The following is a 16,177-nucleotide window of genomic DNA, read 5'->3' as shown; positions in this document are numbered from 1 at the left end:
AAGGCAAATCCCTGGCATTGAGGGCACCCAGATTAACCCACTGCAGGATTAGGATGCTTGAACTGTTGTTAGAAGATTAGTATATTTGGTTGTCAACACTTGCTGAACTTGGCCTGAAAATTATTTCCAGCGAGGTCACTGACTCGTGGATGCCAGTTTGCCCAGCACATTGGGAAAGACTGGAATTAAAGCAAGTGGCCATAAGGATTATACTGGAGCACTGAGTGTGCAGAATATCTTTAGGATTTAAACCTGTCATTGCAACTGGTGGGGGCTAAAGGCTCTGGCAGACTGTTTGTAATATCTGAGCTCCTGCTTTGCTTGGGAGGCGTTTCTGGAGCTTTGCTTTCTGGAGTTTCCTGCTGATGACAGTGTGTGCCATTAAGTGGGTGAGCTGCCCACAGATGAACTTTTCTCAGCTCCCCCACAGTGCAAAATCAGTTTATATTGAGGACAGGGCCTCCACAGGGGCACCTCTAGGTAGAAAGCAATTGGCTTCCACTTTCTGTTCCAGGACTCAAACTGTCTGTACTCATAATATTTTATTTCAGCTACTAGCAGGAGGATTAATGTCGAGGGTTTTTTTTAAATGTAGGATCTTCCTCTTGTCAGCAGGGCATTAATACCAGCACAAAATCTGCTCATGCTAGCTCATCACCTTTTAAATACTTACATGGCTTTCCAATGCATGGGGGAGTGACAGTGGAGCTGTGGTCCAGGGCAACCAGTCCTGCTCTGGTGTGTGTCCTGATATATGGGGTGCCCTGCTGCTGGTGGAGCACATCTTGGTGCTGCAGAGTGTGCATGGGGGAGGGATGGGCATGGTAGATCTCTCCTTCTTGAAAAGCAGCTTTTTTTCCTATTTATTTTCTTCTTCTTTTGAAACAAATGAAGGCTCTAAAGAGTTTAAGGATAGACCCTTTAAAGATTTTTGGTAATACAGTAGGAGCCTGTATTTTCCTCTGTTTATTAGTGGAAAACTGCCCTGATGATAAAATAACTGTTAGTTGGAAACTGTTTTTCTCTATCATGAGCCAGATGAATACAAACTCATATTTGATTCAAAGCAACTTGTCTTGAAAAGTACCAACCACTGCCTGTATCATGGAATTGGTTCCAGTGATTTCATTCAGCAGCCTATCTTGATTTCAAAACACATCCTCTTGTAAACATAGATTGTATCATGCTTCTCTTTGTACATACAAACATTAGCAGCCATTTCTTGTCAGAAATTAATATAACTGCATTTTCCACTCCTCTGACAATATAATTTTATTTCCTCAACAGGCCAACAAAGATATTCAAACCCGTGTTGAAGAAATAAGCCTAAAAATTCTCCCATAAGAGATACACTATAGAAAGGTAGGGCCTTTCCATAAAAACTTCCTTTAACTCTGGTATCTTAAAGCTACAGCTGTCCTGAGCATTCCCACTTTTGGGAATGCTGTGAAGCCTAGTGAAGCAAGATACATTCAATTTTAATTACTTTATAACTACATTGTTCTGTATTTTACGAACATACTTGAGGGGATTTTTGTAGAGCTGCATGATAAAATAATTTAAGGTATTTTATCCAAGGCTGTGTTGTGATTTATTCTGAAAAAAACAAAGTCTTCTGAAACCCAGAATGTGGGCTTTAAGTTTCTGCCTGGATTACAGCGTATGGCCAGAGGACAAGGCCACCACTGTGGTGGCATTACTTCCAATTGTCTCACTGCAACAAGAATAACCATCATGGAATAACCAGCAAGAACATGGGACAGCAAGGTGGGGGGGGGGGGGGGGGGGAGGGGAGGGAGGTGGGTGTATTTTGGTTCTTCCACTTGTCCAATGTTTCCTGCATGCAGAACTTCCCCTAGATTTAGGTCAGCATGGACCTAACAGGAACATTTATGGTAAAGTGGTCTGTATCCAGTGAAGAATTTCAGGGCACTCATTTGTTGGATGAAAATGTAATGTTTGACATCATGCTGAGGTAATTTGGACTATCTGATGAGTAAAGGCATATATATGCCTCTACACACTTGATATATATAAGAGGGTCATAAATAAGACATGGTCCAGTGTGGGAAAAGGTGCATTGTAGATTTTAATCTACTGGGAGGAGAGGCTATACAGTGTTTATAATGGTTCTGCTTGTATTTCAGCCCATGCTTACTGCAACAAGTGCTTACAAACTTGTCACTTGAAGGCAGTTTCTAGGACATGGGCAGAGTCACTGTGTACATATCTGGGGGATTCATAAAGTGAAAAAAGGAGAGAAAAATGCCAATACCGCCATGCTCTGAGCTCAGGCCTTTGTCTTCTTCAAGGAACATGCTATGCACAATTAGCTCAAGCAGCTCTTGTTTTTGATCCATGTGTGGAGCACAACATGTTATCTGGCTAATAAGAAATAACCATACTTAAACTACTGGTTTCCACAGCAGAATACCTCTAAAGGGTGGACCTCAGAATGCCTTCAGAGGGTGGACCTCACACCTACACTGATAAGTAGACAGCAGCAATGCTGGCTGGATGGCCTGCACTTCCCACAGCTGGCAAATCCATGTTCATATAGGCATCCACCTTTCTCAATGGCCAAGAAAACTCCAGCTGGGTTAATTTCCAGTCCCATGATGTTGTTTCCAATGGATGAAGACAGATGCTAGTTAATTCACTGCCTTTATATTTGACATGGGTCAGTTCCCAGCCAGACTGTCTGCTTTCTATGGCTGCACAAGGTAAATAGCATTTTGATGCTGAAGAATATTTCAATTTGGCTATAAATTTTAAATTTGAGAGGAAACAAGCAGAAATATAAAATGTCAGGAGTGGATATGGGGAGACGGTGGCTCTGTAGCACATAGAGGTGCAGGCAGACACTGATCAGCTTGCATGGCTTGCATTGCTTCAGTGGGGTGGGCTTGCACTGGGGGGCAGGAGCCTTTTCTATATCAAAGAACAGAAGTTTGCTCGTGACCCAGATCAGACTATGGATCTATGCTACTTATGGTTAGACTGGATCTTAGAGGTCTTTTCCAACCTAAACTTTTCTGTGGTTCTGTGTATGATATCTGTGTATTCCTCTCTGGAAATGTTTAAAGCCAGACTGGGTGGGACTTTGAGTAACTTGGTGTAGTGGAAGGTGTCCCTCCCCACAGCAGGGGGGTAGTTGGAGCCACATGATCTTTCAGGTCCCTTCCAATTCAAGCCATTTTTATCTCCATCTTCCTCAAACCCCAAATCCATTCTGTTTGACCAGCACCCCCTGCCAGCATCTCCCACTCAGGAGCTCTAAGATTTTGAGATGCAATATTTTGCATTAAGTGCTCAGTTTCCCTCCTCCTGGCAGGGATGGGGAAGGACAAAGCAGGCAAGAGGCCAGAGCATGCACTCATTAGCCTCTGTCTGCCAACAAGTTGGGAACATGCAATGTTATACCAAATGTCTGGCTGTTATAAAAGTCTTTGGTTAAGTAATCACATTTCTCTTGCATAAGCGCTTGTTTTTGGGAGGCTTTAGCCAATCGGAGGCTGCAGCAGCACACAGACAGAAAGCATGTCTAACTTCTATAAGTTTTTATTTTTCTTTTAATAATAAGGCATTATTAATCTGCTGAGAGTTGTATGAAATCTTTTTAGGTAAGGTTAGGAGGCGGAGACTCCCCAGCACTGCTTCTTGTAGCTGAACCACAACTGTAAAACGCTGCCATAAAGCCCGTGTGGATTCCTGTGAGTAATATATCTGATTCTTCTAATGGATGTTTGTGACTGGGGACTGCAGGCAGGAAATATTTCAGACATTTATTGCAAGCAGTAAGTTAGAGGGAGGCAGGAGGTGAGAGACACTAGTGAAACTATTGACCTGTTTAATAAGGCTTTCCTCTTAGACTTCTATAAGCAAATATGGGTTTCTCTGAAGCTGTGCAATCAAGGTCTTCCAAATATGCTAGTGAAAAAGAAATGTGATGCTGAAGCTAACTACAGGACTATGGGAGGATAGAGCTTTGGCCTGACAGGGAGATCACAGGACCATCTAGTCCTGTGTACTGGTTTGGAGCAGAAGAATGTCCTATTCTTATATTCTTTCCTTGATCATTGACAAGTGTACAGTGATATTTTTCTCCTACGTTTTCATGGCTTTCAGAAATCTGCATGTCAGTTATTTCCTGAGCCAGAAACGATATCTCTAATAGTACAATACAATAGTACAACACAATAGTACAACAATGGATTTTTCTTGCCAGAATTTGCTAATTTAGTGTATCTGTTGAAGACAACATGTTGTTCTGTGATTTGACTGACGTAAATCGAGTTGGGATTTCATATCTTGCATTTTTCCATATGGGATTTTAATTTTTATTTTTTAAAAGGTTTTTTTTTCTTAAGCTAGAACTGAAAAGGGAAAAACATGTATGGATTCACAGAAAACAGAATTTCCCTTCCCACTTCCTTGTGACGTGTCTGGAGGAAGCACATTCTGTGAACAAAGCCTGGAACTATAAAACAATCCACTGAAGTGGGAACTAGAATTTATTATTCAAGACTGAGCAATGTGAAACAACTCAATTGTTACTCCTGCCAACTCTGGAAAGCATTGAAGGGCCACTGTAGAGAGAAAGCAGCTCAAGTGCTGAGCTGTGAGGAGAAATAAAGCTGTTGCCTATAGTTGGGTGCATGTGTACTTATTCTTAGAGGTGGCACTGAACTTCTGGGATAGAATAAATGCTGGACTAATGGAAATCACTTGGGAAAGCTCAAGTCACTACTTACCAACCTTGAAAAATTGTAGAATGTGGATTTTATAGTCAATAAAGTTCTTGAGACATGCTAAAGCATTTAAAGCTTATTTGCAGCCAGTAGACGAGGAAGTAATACCACCATGAAAGGAAGCTCATTTGTGGAAGTTATAGGATTAGACAGGTAAATGTGAGAAGTTAAGTTGAACTAAAAGGCACTTGGCTGCAAAGCAAAGACTTCAACATTTTCATATTTGCTTCCTAGAGTGGGCAAAATTGATAAGTCTGCTTCAGTAAAACTGCAACAGTAATGCCAGATAAGCTAATTCTGTGGGCTAATTATTTAGGTCTTTGTGAAAACCTTAGGCAAACCTAAGTTATGGCTCTTGCAATGGAGGGTGGCAGAGCAAGTGGCTCTCCCAAAGTTTCCTATTTCCATTCTGCAACCTCACGAGATCTCTTCAAATGGAGATGCTCCTAGCCCATCCAAAGGCCTCTTTAGTTCTAATGAAAACTTCACAAATAAAAGTTGGTAGTTAAAAATTTGTGAATTTACATTATTTCTAAAACAGTCTCTGGAATGTGAAAACAAATCCAGGCTTCCTTTAGGATAAGCCAACAATATCTCCAATGTGTTTCAGAATAAGATGGATGCTCTACATAAGTTGAAGATTTTGGTGATGTTTCTGTCTCTGGCTACTTTCACGGTCATGGTGATAATGAATGCTGGAAATGCCACTGGGACGTTCAAAGGTAATGCCAGCAAATTTTCTTCATTCATGCTTTATATCATGCAATGATACGAGGTGATTTACAAGGGATAGATGTGTTTGCTGCCTCATCAACTCTCCAAATACAACTTGTTCTGTGCAAGGTGGAAGTAGCTGGTGCATCCTTCAGGTGTTACAGCCAAACGCCTGAACCTTATCTAATCCCTTGAAATCCAAGTAAATGTCCCCAATGAACCTGGATCTAGTGGTGGTTGAAAGGCAGACCCTTGTATCCGTGGTGGAAGATGTTCAGGCTGCTGCTGTGGGTTTGTAGATGACAATGGTGCTGTGTTTGAACACTACCTGGCTGAATCTGCCAGAAACTGCCTTCATGCTATCCTCTGGATTACACAGACAACTGGTTTTTCTGGTTCTGTGTAAGAAGGAAGGTGCATGGTGTTCCCAATAAGGGACCGTGATTCCATAATGGATGTCTAAACCAACTGCAGCACATGGCTGGTTTGCATCAAGGGCATGCTCTCATCCTCCTTGAACCCACTGAGGTAGGGAGGAAGACTGAAGGTTGAGGAAAATCAGCAGTCTTTCCCCGTCATCTGGATGTAACACTTTTGCCTGCAATAACATTCACCACTGCAGGTCTGTTCAGGACAACCCCTGGAAACATCTCGGCCAAGTACAGCACTGATTTCACACCAGCTGGCTGGACTTTCCTCATCTGGAATGTTATCTACGCCTGGCAGCTTGCCTGGCTTCTCTACGCCTTGTCAGGGATCTGTCGAAGGTATTTTCCCTATTTACTGTTTACAGTATATATGAGAAAGGACAGTGACTCTTCCCTTTCGGAGTAGCTCAGTCTCTTACCTCCCTTTCAGGGGTTTCTACAAGAGCAAACCCATTGCCATTTATCTTGACTTGACATGTTGATCCTCTAAAGTGTGGACAGATATCAAAGTGTGTAAACTCCTCTGTGAGGCCTTGTTTCCAGCGATTCAGGGAATCTGGCAGATTTATCCAGTACCCACATTTACCCACTGCTAGAGGCTGAGAATACACAGGAGCAAAATTAGTGGATTACAGACCTAATGCTTTGAGTTTTCTTTCTGTCAGAAATCAAACAACCAGTACTGGGGAGTCTCTTGGTTTGCTGAACTGGACTGGAAGCTTTTCCTGGGGCTATGAGATCAGTAACTGCCTGTCTTGGTTTGAAAGACAGGTATTTGCTAAGGAAAGGCAAGAGCCCCCTTCCTGAGATGCAGAATGCAACCCCCTCCCTTTTAATTATTTTAGTTTTAAATCAGAGGCCTTCAGGCAGGAGATGTGGGGATAACAGTTCTTTACTGATATCTAACAAGGCAGAAAACAACAACAGCTATAAAAACTGACAACAGAACAGAACAGTATAACTCAGTTCCAGTCCCTTTTGGCCGCAGGCCGTCTCCCTGCGCTCAGTTACCGGTGCTGTGGGCAGGGCAGGTCCCGCGCAGTCGAAGAGGGCTGGGTGATGGAGGCAGCGGCCCAGGGGTGAGAGGGATGGGGAGGCGACTCCCCCTCACGGTGTCGGTCGTGGTGCTCAGCAGAGTGTCCCGAGGTAGTAGGGTGAGGTGGGAGAGCAGCAGAGCGATGTCCAACGGCAGAGAGCGTGGATCTCAGCGCTGGGATGGCAGGGGAGAGCCGTCATCTCCCTCCACGAGCCAAGCGAGAGAGTCTCCAGCCCGCTCCCAACCCCCGTCCCACCTTTCCTTTTTCCGGTGCCCCCCCCTCCACCCACCTCCCTGCAAGAGAACATTACCTTAAGGTGTAGCCACTTAGCATAACAATGGGAGAAATTTCACAGAAAGAAAAGGGAAGCATTCAACCCCCAACACTGCCTGATAAGGAAAGCCACAGGTATTTCTGTATTGTATCAAAGAAGGACACAGAGGAGAAATAGTCTGATTTAAGCCAAAATATTTAATTCCGATGTAAAGTCCCTCTAATATAAGGAAATTGAGGCCAGAAATGTTTGTTTGGTCAGTGCAGACATTGTTTTCCTTTCTTCATACCCACTTACCCACTTTTTCCTGGCAGGAATGAACTTGGATATGACTTCATAAAGCCAGACTTGCTGCCAATACCTTTTTATGTGGCTTGGTGTTTGAATAATGGCCTCAATGTTGGATGGCTCTTTCTGTGGGACCGAGAGTAAGTTGTCTTTTGTTACAAATACTTTCTAACATTTTTGATGGGATTGCCCTAGTACTTTTTTTCCCTCTATGTTTTTTTTCCTCTGTGTGTGAACACTTAAACCTCTAAAACTCTATGCCAGGCTTTGACAAAATGTAGCCTTCATAAAAGTCTGGGGGTTTTGCATTATGTTGTCACCTTGCCCATGAAACAGATTGGTCACTGAAGTCTAAGATTTCCTCAAAGCTGCTTTTCTTCTACATTTTTAACTCCATAGGTAAGACAGGAACCATGCCTCTCTTCATTAATGCAGTTAGGCTCCTTGCCTTGGATTGTTTCCATAATGATGGACACATTAAGGGCTTATGAGAGCACCACTGTCAAGAGGTAAAGAAATCACTTGCAGTCTGGAAAACAACTTCATGGTTAAGAGATTAAAACAGCAACAGCAATATGTCAAAATGAGGACTATGTGTAGTGATTACCTTTATTAAAGGCTGATTAACTTAATGCCAGCAAAGGCCAAACACTAAAGCTATAAATTAGGGCATTGTGACACCACTGAGAAAAATGTGATGTCTATTGTGTGCATACATGTTCTTTGTCCTAGATACCTTCTTCCAGCCCTGGTGTTCCTGGCAGTCCTCTCTCTTACCACATGTGCTTCCCTGTTTGTTTCCCATCGAGCCTTGAGCATCCATTCCTCATGGTTTGTGAAGGGTCACAGAGCTGAGCTCTGGCTCATCCGCATTCTGGTAGGTGGCTTTTGAGAAGCTGTGCTGTGGGTAAATGGTAAAAAAAATCCAACCTCTGTGCAGTGCTGGAGGTATCAGAGAGAACGATCCAGTGGTAGAACATAGTTAAGGAAAGATTTCTGCCCTGCACAGAAAAACTCTAGCAACCCTTCTGGAAAGACATCTACATGTCTTGGCACAAACTGGGAGTGGGCTCTGTTCTTTACACTTCCTGAAACAGCACTATAAACACACAGCTGGGCTGGATCTCTACAGCCCCTTGGGACTCCAAGACTTAATTTCTTCTGTGTGTTGGGGGTCTTATTCTGCAGCTAGGTCCAGAAGGCTGGCTTTACTGCACCGGGGCCTACAGGTGACCAAAGACAAACAGAGATTACCTGTGTGTCACGCTTGTCCTCTTGCTGTGCTGCATGGCAGGTCCAGAATGGGCTGGCACTGTACGTGACATGGACCAGCATCGCCATGCTGCTGAACTTCGCCGTCGTGCTGATCTACAAATGGAATGTGACCAATGAGAAAGCAACCACTGCTTCCCTGAGCATCCTGGCTCTCGGCCTGGTGGTATGGTAAGTGACCCCAAGGGTGCCCACCGAGCCTCAGAAACCCCTTCCACCTCTCACCAGTGGTGACTATCTGTTCCAATTCACTCATTACTTGTCCCTCTCCCAACACCGACTACAAAGGCCTCTGTTATAATTCATGGCAGATGAATGAGAGTCTGGGCAGAGCTTTTATCTCCCAACTTTTGCAATGCCAATAAGCATTGTGGGCCAGGAATATGCTTTTGTGACTTGCATGAGCCCAACCTTCCTTAGTTTTACAGGTGAGGGTGTGATACAGAAACCATATGAAATCTGGCTTTATTTTTCCCTAAACTTACTTTAAATAAATTGTTTATGAATTTTTTTAATATTAGTAAATGAAGAATTTTGGACTCTTGTCCCAGCTGGCCCACAAAACCCCCCTTCTCTAATTCCTTTCTTAGGGAATGGAAAAAAAATACAGAGGAAATTCTTACTTGGGTCACTTTTTCTTCACAGGTTTTATCTAGAAAACTACTTTCTTGACAAGTATGTCTGCTATAACCTCACAGTCTACCCAGTGGTCATAGCAGCTCTGACTGGCAGTGCGTGCAGGAACAGGTCATTTTCATCCCCACTGACCAACGACGTCTTTATAGGTGAATCTTCGTAACTCCAAAGGCCAATAAACAATTCACATTCTTCCTCTGTATTGAGGGCAGAGAGACTTGCCACTTGAAAAGCATTATTTGTTAAAAGCAGAACTAGGGGCATATTTGAAGGTATTAATTTTGCTAAGGAAAGAGCAGAGCAGAAATCATTACCCATGAGCCTTGGGGCTGAACCCAAACCTTGTGTTTTCTCAAATTCACTTCCTAGTGCAATATGTTTGTCCTGCAATCTTCCATCACCCACTTGGCTCCTCCAGCAGCTGCATCTGACAAAGGGCAGGCCAAAGGAAAAGCAAGGCTGGGATGAAGGCTGTGGACTTCCATTTGCCCTGTATTGTTAGGCATATTGGAGCAGTGCATGAGCTCCTGACCCGCAGAGGGCTTCACAGTGCAAACCCATGCACATGCTCCTCTCCTATGCAGAGCTCAGGCTAGCCTTAACAAGTTTTCCTGGGATTATCTGTTTGCTGCGAGCCACTCTAGCAGAGTTGAGTGTAGTCATCTGTGGTAAAAGGGCTTAAGCTGTCTGAATTCTGTACAATCACAGTCTGGCAGAAGCTGTACCATTATAAACAGCTTTATGCTGGCATGAAAGGGACTGATCTGTGTGAACTCTGAATCCTGCTGGAATAGTTTGAAATACCTATTTCCACCACAGGGTCAGCAGAAGGGAGCATGTTCCCACCCTTCAGCCTTCCCACTGCCACATAGCAGTGGCTAAAGCTAAATTCTGGACTGGCATCACCACTGGAGTTGCTCCAGTACAGTTTCCTTTGCTGTAAGTGCAGCTGGAGCCTGGTCATGTCTGAAAGCACCCAGCAGGACTTGACAAATCTTGTCTGCCACAGTCACAGGGGCACCGGAGGCTTGTCTCCTGATGGTTGTAGCCATCAGGAATGTGGAGGTGTGCATGGTCTCTGGCAGGTAGCTCTGTTCCTGCAGTAGGTACATTTCTTACCAGCAAAACTTCATTATAAGTGGTTCAGCTTGTTTGGCTGGTAGGATGAGAATGTGCTTTTCCCAAGCTAGAACATGTTTCTTTATATAGTTTAACTATTCTTGGAGTATTTTGTTAATGTAATGTACTTTAACTCCTGTGTCCAGGAAGCCTCCCCCTTCACCTGGAAGCATTGGGCAAGTTTTACTGTATATCAGTAAAACTCTGAGAGATACAACTCTGGGGGTAATGGATCCTGTACAGGCGATTGTGGTTTTTTTCTCTTTTCCTGAATACCCCCTGTTCTGGGAGCATACTTTAGTATGACAAGAACCACTGTCTTTTTTTATGCTCTAATATGCTTCTGTGTTTTTTCCCCAGTCGTTCTGCTGGCACTGACATGCTTGATCTTTGCTGTTCGGCTGGGACTAGTCACATGGAGACACTGGAAGAGGCCACTGGAAGCTTCAGAATCCTGAGGTCCATCAGGCACAGTGGCCTGGGACCTCTGGCACATTGTGGCCGATACTTGAAAGGGAGAAAAAAGAATTGGGCATGTGCTGGTCCTTCCTTCCTGTATCAATTTCTTTGTGCTTTTCTCTCTTATTCTCCATTCCAATTACAGTCTTGTGTCTGCAAATGTTTTGCTCCCACATTCTCTTGGATCAGCTATTCACAACCCTGGCTTGAATTCCTTTAGTTTTACCCTGGAAAAGTTCAGGAAAAGGTCCTGAGCAGCCCCGTGCACCTTTGTGATGCCTGGGCTGTGGCTCTCTTCTCCTGCCAGTGCAAGGAGGGCTGCCAACAGGCACCCAGCACACTTGCACACACAGTTGATCTTGTTCTTTCCTTGGTAGCTCACTTTCTTTGAAGTGCAGATCCAAGTGGACTCTCCCTGGGATTTCAGGGGAGCAGTGGGAGGTTTGTCATTCCCTTGGCCATCGGTGCAGAGCATCCTCAAGCCCTGGTGCTGTCAGCAAATCTCCTGCGGGCAGCCACGGCTCCTTTCCCTGCTTCTCTTCAGCGTGACAGGAACAGATACCACAATTTGATGTCTACCTTTGCAGTGTCAGCTCTGAGATTTGATATTCATGGGGGCAGGGGGAGTGACTGAAGATTTCTGACACAAATGTGTTGCCTTTCCCTGAGCTGTGCACAGCTTGGGCTGGCTGGATGTCTCTCACTGGGGGAGGGTTTGTGGCTACTCTGGAAGGAAACGAAATGTACAGATGAGCAGGTACCTGAACTGGGTTGAAGCCTGATGCCTCAAAGGAAGCCTGTTTAAAAAAAAAAAAGGAAAAACTGAACCGGTAGAGCAAGTTCATCCTGGATCAGTGCTTTCTCATGTGGCTTCACCACTTCTGAGTTGGGATTAGGAAGCCTAAAACTAGATTGACTGAATTTTTTGACCACTGCCTCTCCTTCCTGTGCCTAATCAAGAGTTGGTGGTGCGTCACAGGTGTCTGGCAAGTCTTTGCACGGGGAAGGTGTTTTCAGGTGTTGAACATCTTGCAGTACTATTAACAAAGCTAAATTCTAAAACATGTGCTGTTGTTTATGTTTAACAAAACCCCAAACAAGTGTAATACAGTTCCTCTCATCATTCTGGTGTGTTTTTTTTAAATTTTCAAATAAATCAGTTAATTCTACCACTCTGCCACTAACTCTGTAAATCATCTAAATCAACTGTCCTGGCTCCCACCTCACTCATGCCCAGGGTTCTAGAGTGACTCTGGATCCCCTGCTAGGATCTCATGGATGTAGCTGCTTCCACTGATGACGAGCCTCAGAGGTGAAGAGTTGGAGTATGTAGATTGCAAGGTATGATTTAAACTCCATTGTCCAGCATGCTGTTCATTAAGTTTCTATTTTATAAGCTCTGCCTCCCAAGAGCCCAGCTAATAAATTCCCAGCAGCCTCTCTATTAGCTGCCTTCTTTAATACAGTGGTGTTAAATCCATTTTCATGGGGATTAAGGGGTCCAGGCAAGGTGAGAAGCTGCTGTGAGGTTGTGCAGCAGTTAATGCATGGGAAGGTTTTGCATCCTCCTGAACAAGAAAACAAGCAAACAGCTCCTGGACCAGGGCAGCTGCACTGTTTTTTCACATGACATTAAAAAATGCCTTCGGGAGGTTTCTTGGTGTTTGTACCTCATGCCTGTGCTAGCCAAATGACCAGAAACTATATCAAAGAATGCAATTAATTATCTGGGGAGAGTTGACAGGGCTTTTGCAAAGGGAAGTCACATCTCACAAACCTCTGAAGGGCTCAAAAAGCACAGGCAAGGGTGGACTGTCTCATATTTCCACTGGCTTCTACAGAGGCACAAAAGCTGTCACAAAAATCAAAGTCCTCCCACTGCAGATTAAATCTAGGAAGCAGAGGGGGTGTTTCTCCAGGAAGGGAAGTTGCTTGTGCCATATGTCATGGGCTGGATAAGGTGGTCACTAGAAATTAAGGGATTGCTTCATGATGGACAGTTATTTAGGATGGTAAAGAAGGTAGACTGGGGAATTGCAAATAGCTGTTATGGAACTCAGAGAGGACAGAAGTCATTGCAGGAGTGTACTAAATGATGCTGTGCTTCAACTTGCAAGTGGCACGCTCTTACCTGGTCCCTGCCACTTGGACACAAGAGTTCGGGGTATTGGCAGCCATTCTCACCCAGACATTTCCTCATCTGGCAGCAGTGGAGGTAAACCATGTATCAGGAAAGGTAGGAAAGGAGGAAAACTTAGAATGCCCCCTTGCCTCTCTAAAGCTACTGTGCGTCAACATGTTGAGGGCTTTGTGCAGCTCTGGTCCTTGCACTCGCAGGAGATTATTAAGGGTTTGGGAAGAGCAATGGCATCAGGGAGTGAGGTGCCTCCCTGCCCATTCATGCTCCCCAGAGCTGAGGGGCAGCTCAGGAATGTGAGTCCCTTCTCCATGGGCACCTTGATGTGGTGGCACAGGGCTGGGTGCTGCTCTTCCCCCTGCTCTCACCACTCCAAAACCAGCTGTGACGAGAGACTCAAAGGCCCTTTCCTGATGAGGTGCTGCAGCAGCACACACTTAATCTTTGCAGACCTCCCTGTGAGAAAGCCCCTGATGACTGCCCTGAAATGATAATACTGAGCTACCCCAACCCTCATTTGGCCACTCACAAATAATTTCCTAGTCCCCAAAACCCTCTCCAAGCTCTATTTTCCCATAGCTGGTGCAGACAGAGCTTCCCGCATCTGTTCCAGCACAGAAAGCTCCAGCCAGCTTTGGGGAAAATGGCTTTTCTTGCATCTGCAGCAGGAACAGGAGCTTAAAAATAAAACACCTGCCCCTTTCTCCTTCAGTGGGCAGAGGGAAAAGCAGATGAAAAATAAGTGTGACCCTTCCTCTTCCAGACTTGGGGATAAAGACAACTTCAAAACTATTTTTAAAGGCTTTTTCCTTTTCTTTTCTTTTTTTTTTTCTGAAATGCCTTATTTTTACTTGTCTTTCCAAAACCACCACTACGTGATTTTACCCACAAAAGATTTTTCTTTTGGCAGAGCTGCATTTCAGAAAGCTGGAAGCCTGCCAACATTTCTGCAAAAAATAGCCAGCTCAGCCTTTGTTTCCATGAGGGATTTTGGGATTTGGGTGAATTTTACAGGATTTTGAATTTCTTGGAAAGCTGGTGGCCTTAAGAATGCAAGTCCTGAAAAATTAGTTTAGTTTGTGAAAAGGTGGCTCTGAAAAGGTTCATATGCCTTGTAGGCCAGCCTGGGATGTCACCCAAGTCCCCTAGACCAATGGGGCTGGAAGATGGATGGGGCTGGCAAAGCTAGGTGTGATGAGATTCCCAGGACATGAAGGTATACTTTGCTTTCTTATACAAAAACTGGGTTTACACTTCTCATCCTCTGCAGAGATTCTCTCTGTGGCTAAATGGGGAAATAGGGAAAAGCAGGGTGATCTATAAAACACTACTGGGTAGACAACTTCAGTATTATGCCTGGGGATGCATGGGGATGCTCCTTCCCCAGTCTGGGGCCAGCTCCTGCTCAGGCAGCTTCCATCTGAGAATGACCCATCAGCTTACCACAATTTTTCCATAGGGGTGTATTGGCTGGGCAGGATACTTCTGAGGCTACTGGACTGTTGTTTTCAGTAAAAGTTTCTGTGAAAATCTGGTTTAAAAATTGTTGTATGTGTTAATTCAAAAAGAATTATTTAAAAAAAATAGATTATAAGATCCTGGGTCAGGCTCTCATTAAAGCCCACATAGCTTCCAAAGAAAACCATGCTTCATTTCTTGTCTTAGGACTCAGCTGGCTCCTCTTCAGTCATGATGAGAGCTGATGGGAGGCTGGGATCAGGGCAGCCTCCCTTTGACACCTCCCACCAGCAGCAATTTGCTCCAGGCAGGGCTCCCCGGACTTCATCCTGTCTTCAACCCCTGGACACTGCACCCCCTCGTGATGCTCTTGGTTACAGAGCTCAGGCAGAGCCCAGGCAGGAGTCTCACCTGCTGGGCTCCCAAAAAACAGAGCACCCAGGCAGAGGAGACGTTATGTTACAGCCTAATTTGTTCTTGGCTTAATGCTACCTTCAGGACTAATTACTTTATATTAAAGCATCTTGAAATGGAGTAATAAATACATAAAGCTGAGCCTGCTGGCGAGATGTTACTCCACAATGCAAAACATCAGAACAGAAAGCAGCATTGTTTTTCGTCTGCAATTCAGAGCCAGTTTGCAAACCTGTCTCCTGGCTGCATCCAGGGGCAAGGGGCATAGTGGGATACAGGGATTGTTGCTGAGATATGGGCACAAGTGGCACCAGCCACAAGGACCACCATCACCACCAGGAAAACGTGGAAACAGGAAAATGCTTCTCATGTCATCTTGTTGGAGGAATGCCGGCAATGGAGAGGGAACACAAAGAAGGATGGCTCCAAATGTGGCACCCCAAGCCCAGCCCCTGCTGGCTGCGCCTCCATTTCCTTATCTGAGATGCAGAGATGAACAAGACAAACCTCTCTGTGGAGGACTGTGAAGAACTGCAGATAAAAGCGTGGAATACATACGAGGATGATTAAAGACAGCAGCACCCTTTGCTATGCACTCAGTCTAAACACGCTGGGCCATCCCGGGCTCTTTGAAAACTGTTAGATGTTTTTCAGCTAAATATTTATTTTCTCTGCCAGGACAGCCCTGTGTCGGGAGATCAGCTCACTCCCTCTGTCAAAGACATCTCAGCAAAGATTTATGGGCTGGGAAGGACTCATGCATGGGCTGAACATGTGGGAAAAAATGCTGGAGCAGCCTCAGAGCCTTACCCTGCCCCTGGCAGAGCTGGGACACTGCTCAGAACATGCATTGGCTGTGTGATAGCACCATGGGCCTTCTCTGCTGGAAAATTTGACTCAAAACTCTTGGATAGCCACACAAGGATGCTGAATTTTCTCCCTCCTCTTTGGGGAACAAGGGTCTTGAAGGCCTTTGGCCAAGAAGTTGGTAAAATGTGATGTTTAATCAATGAAGAAGGGATATTGCCTGCTCAGGATGGGACCGATTAGGGAGTGCTGGAAGTGACAGTGACATTAGCTGGCAACTTGGGTTGTCTCAACACTGTTCTAGTAAAAACATGAGTTTTAAAAAAATGGCCATTACTGGAAAGTACTTAGGTTATGTATGTGGTCCATGACATATTTTTATT

The 16,177-nt window shown here is 44.6% G+C and overlaps 1 protein-coding gene across 5 annotated transcripts in view; it reads left to right on the top strand.

The window, feature by feature from the left end:
- The window catches only part of LOC106861670 (uncharacterized), a 36,445-nt gene extending 24,298 nt beyond the window's left edge, over nt 1–12,147 (top strand). The window contains exons 3-12 of one of the 5 annotated variants that reach the window (XM_014890204.2): nt 1,288–1,362; nt 2,427–2,723; nt 3,624–3,713; nt 5,362–5,473; nt 6,088–6,232; nt 7,519–7,632; nt 8,225–8,369; nt 8,787–8,935; nt 9,410–9,549; nt 10,880–12,147. In XM_014890204.2, coding sequence (XP_014745690.1) covers nt 5,368–5,473; nt 6,088–6,232; nt 7,519–7,632; nt 8,225–8,369; nt 8,787–8,935; nt 9,410–9,549; nt 10,880–10,977 — 897 coding nt within the window. In that variant the 5' untranslated portion in view covers nt 1,288–1,362; nt 2,427–2,723; nt 3,624–3,713; nt 5,362–5,367 and the 3' untranslated portion in view covers nt 10,978–12,147. Of the gene's footprint in view, nt 1–1,287; nt 1,363–2,426; nt 2,724–3,623; nt 3,714–5,361; nt 5,474–6,087; nt 6,233–7,518; nt 7,633–7,891; nt 8,002–8,224; nt 8,370–8,786; nt 8,936–9,409; nt 9,550–10,879 lie in introns of those variants that run through there. The other 4 variants (XM_088160956.1, XM_088160958.1, XM_088160959.1 and 1 more) reach the window with 4 other exon arrangements.
- Nucleotides 12,148–16,177: the final 4,030 nt, after the last annotated feature.

This window comes from Sturnus vulgaris, chromosome 3, assembly GCF_052056855.1.
Source record: "Sturnus vulgaris isolate bStuVul1 chromosome 3, bStuVul1.hap1, whole genome shotgun sequence".
Lineage (NCBI taxonomy): Eukaryota > Metazoa > Chordata > Aves > Passeriformes > Sturnidae > Sturnus > Sturnus vulgaris.
This window is presented reverse-complemented; position numbering and strand designations above follow the sequence as displayed.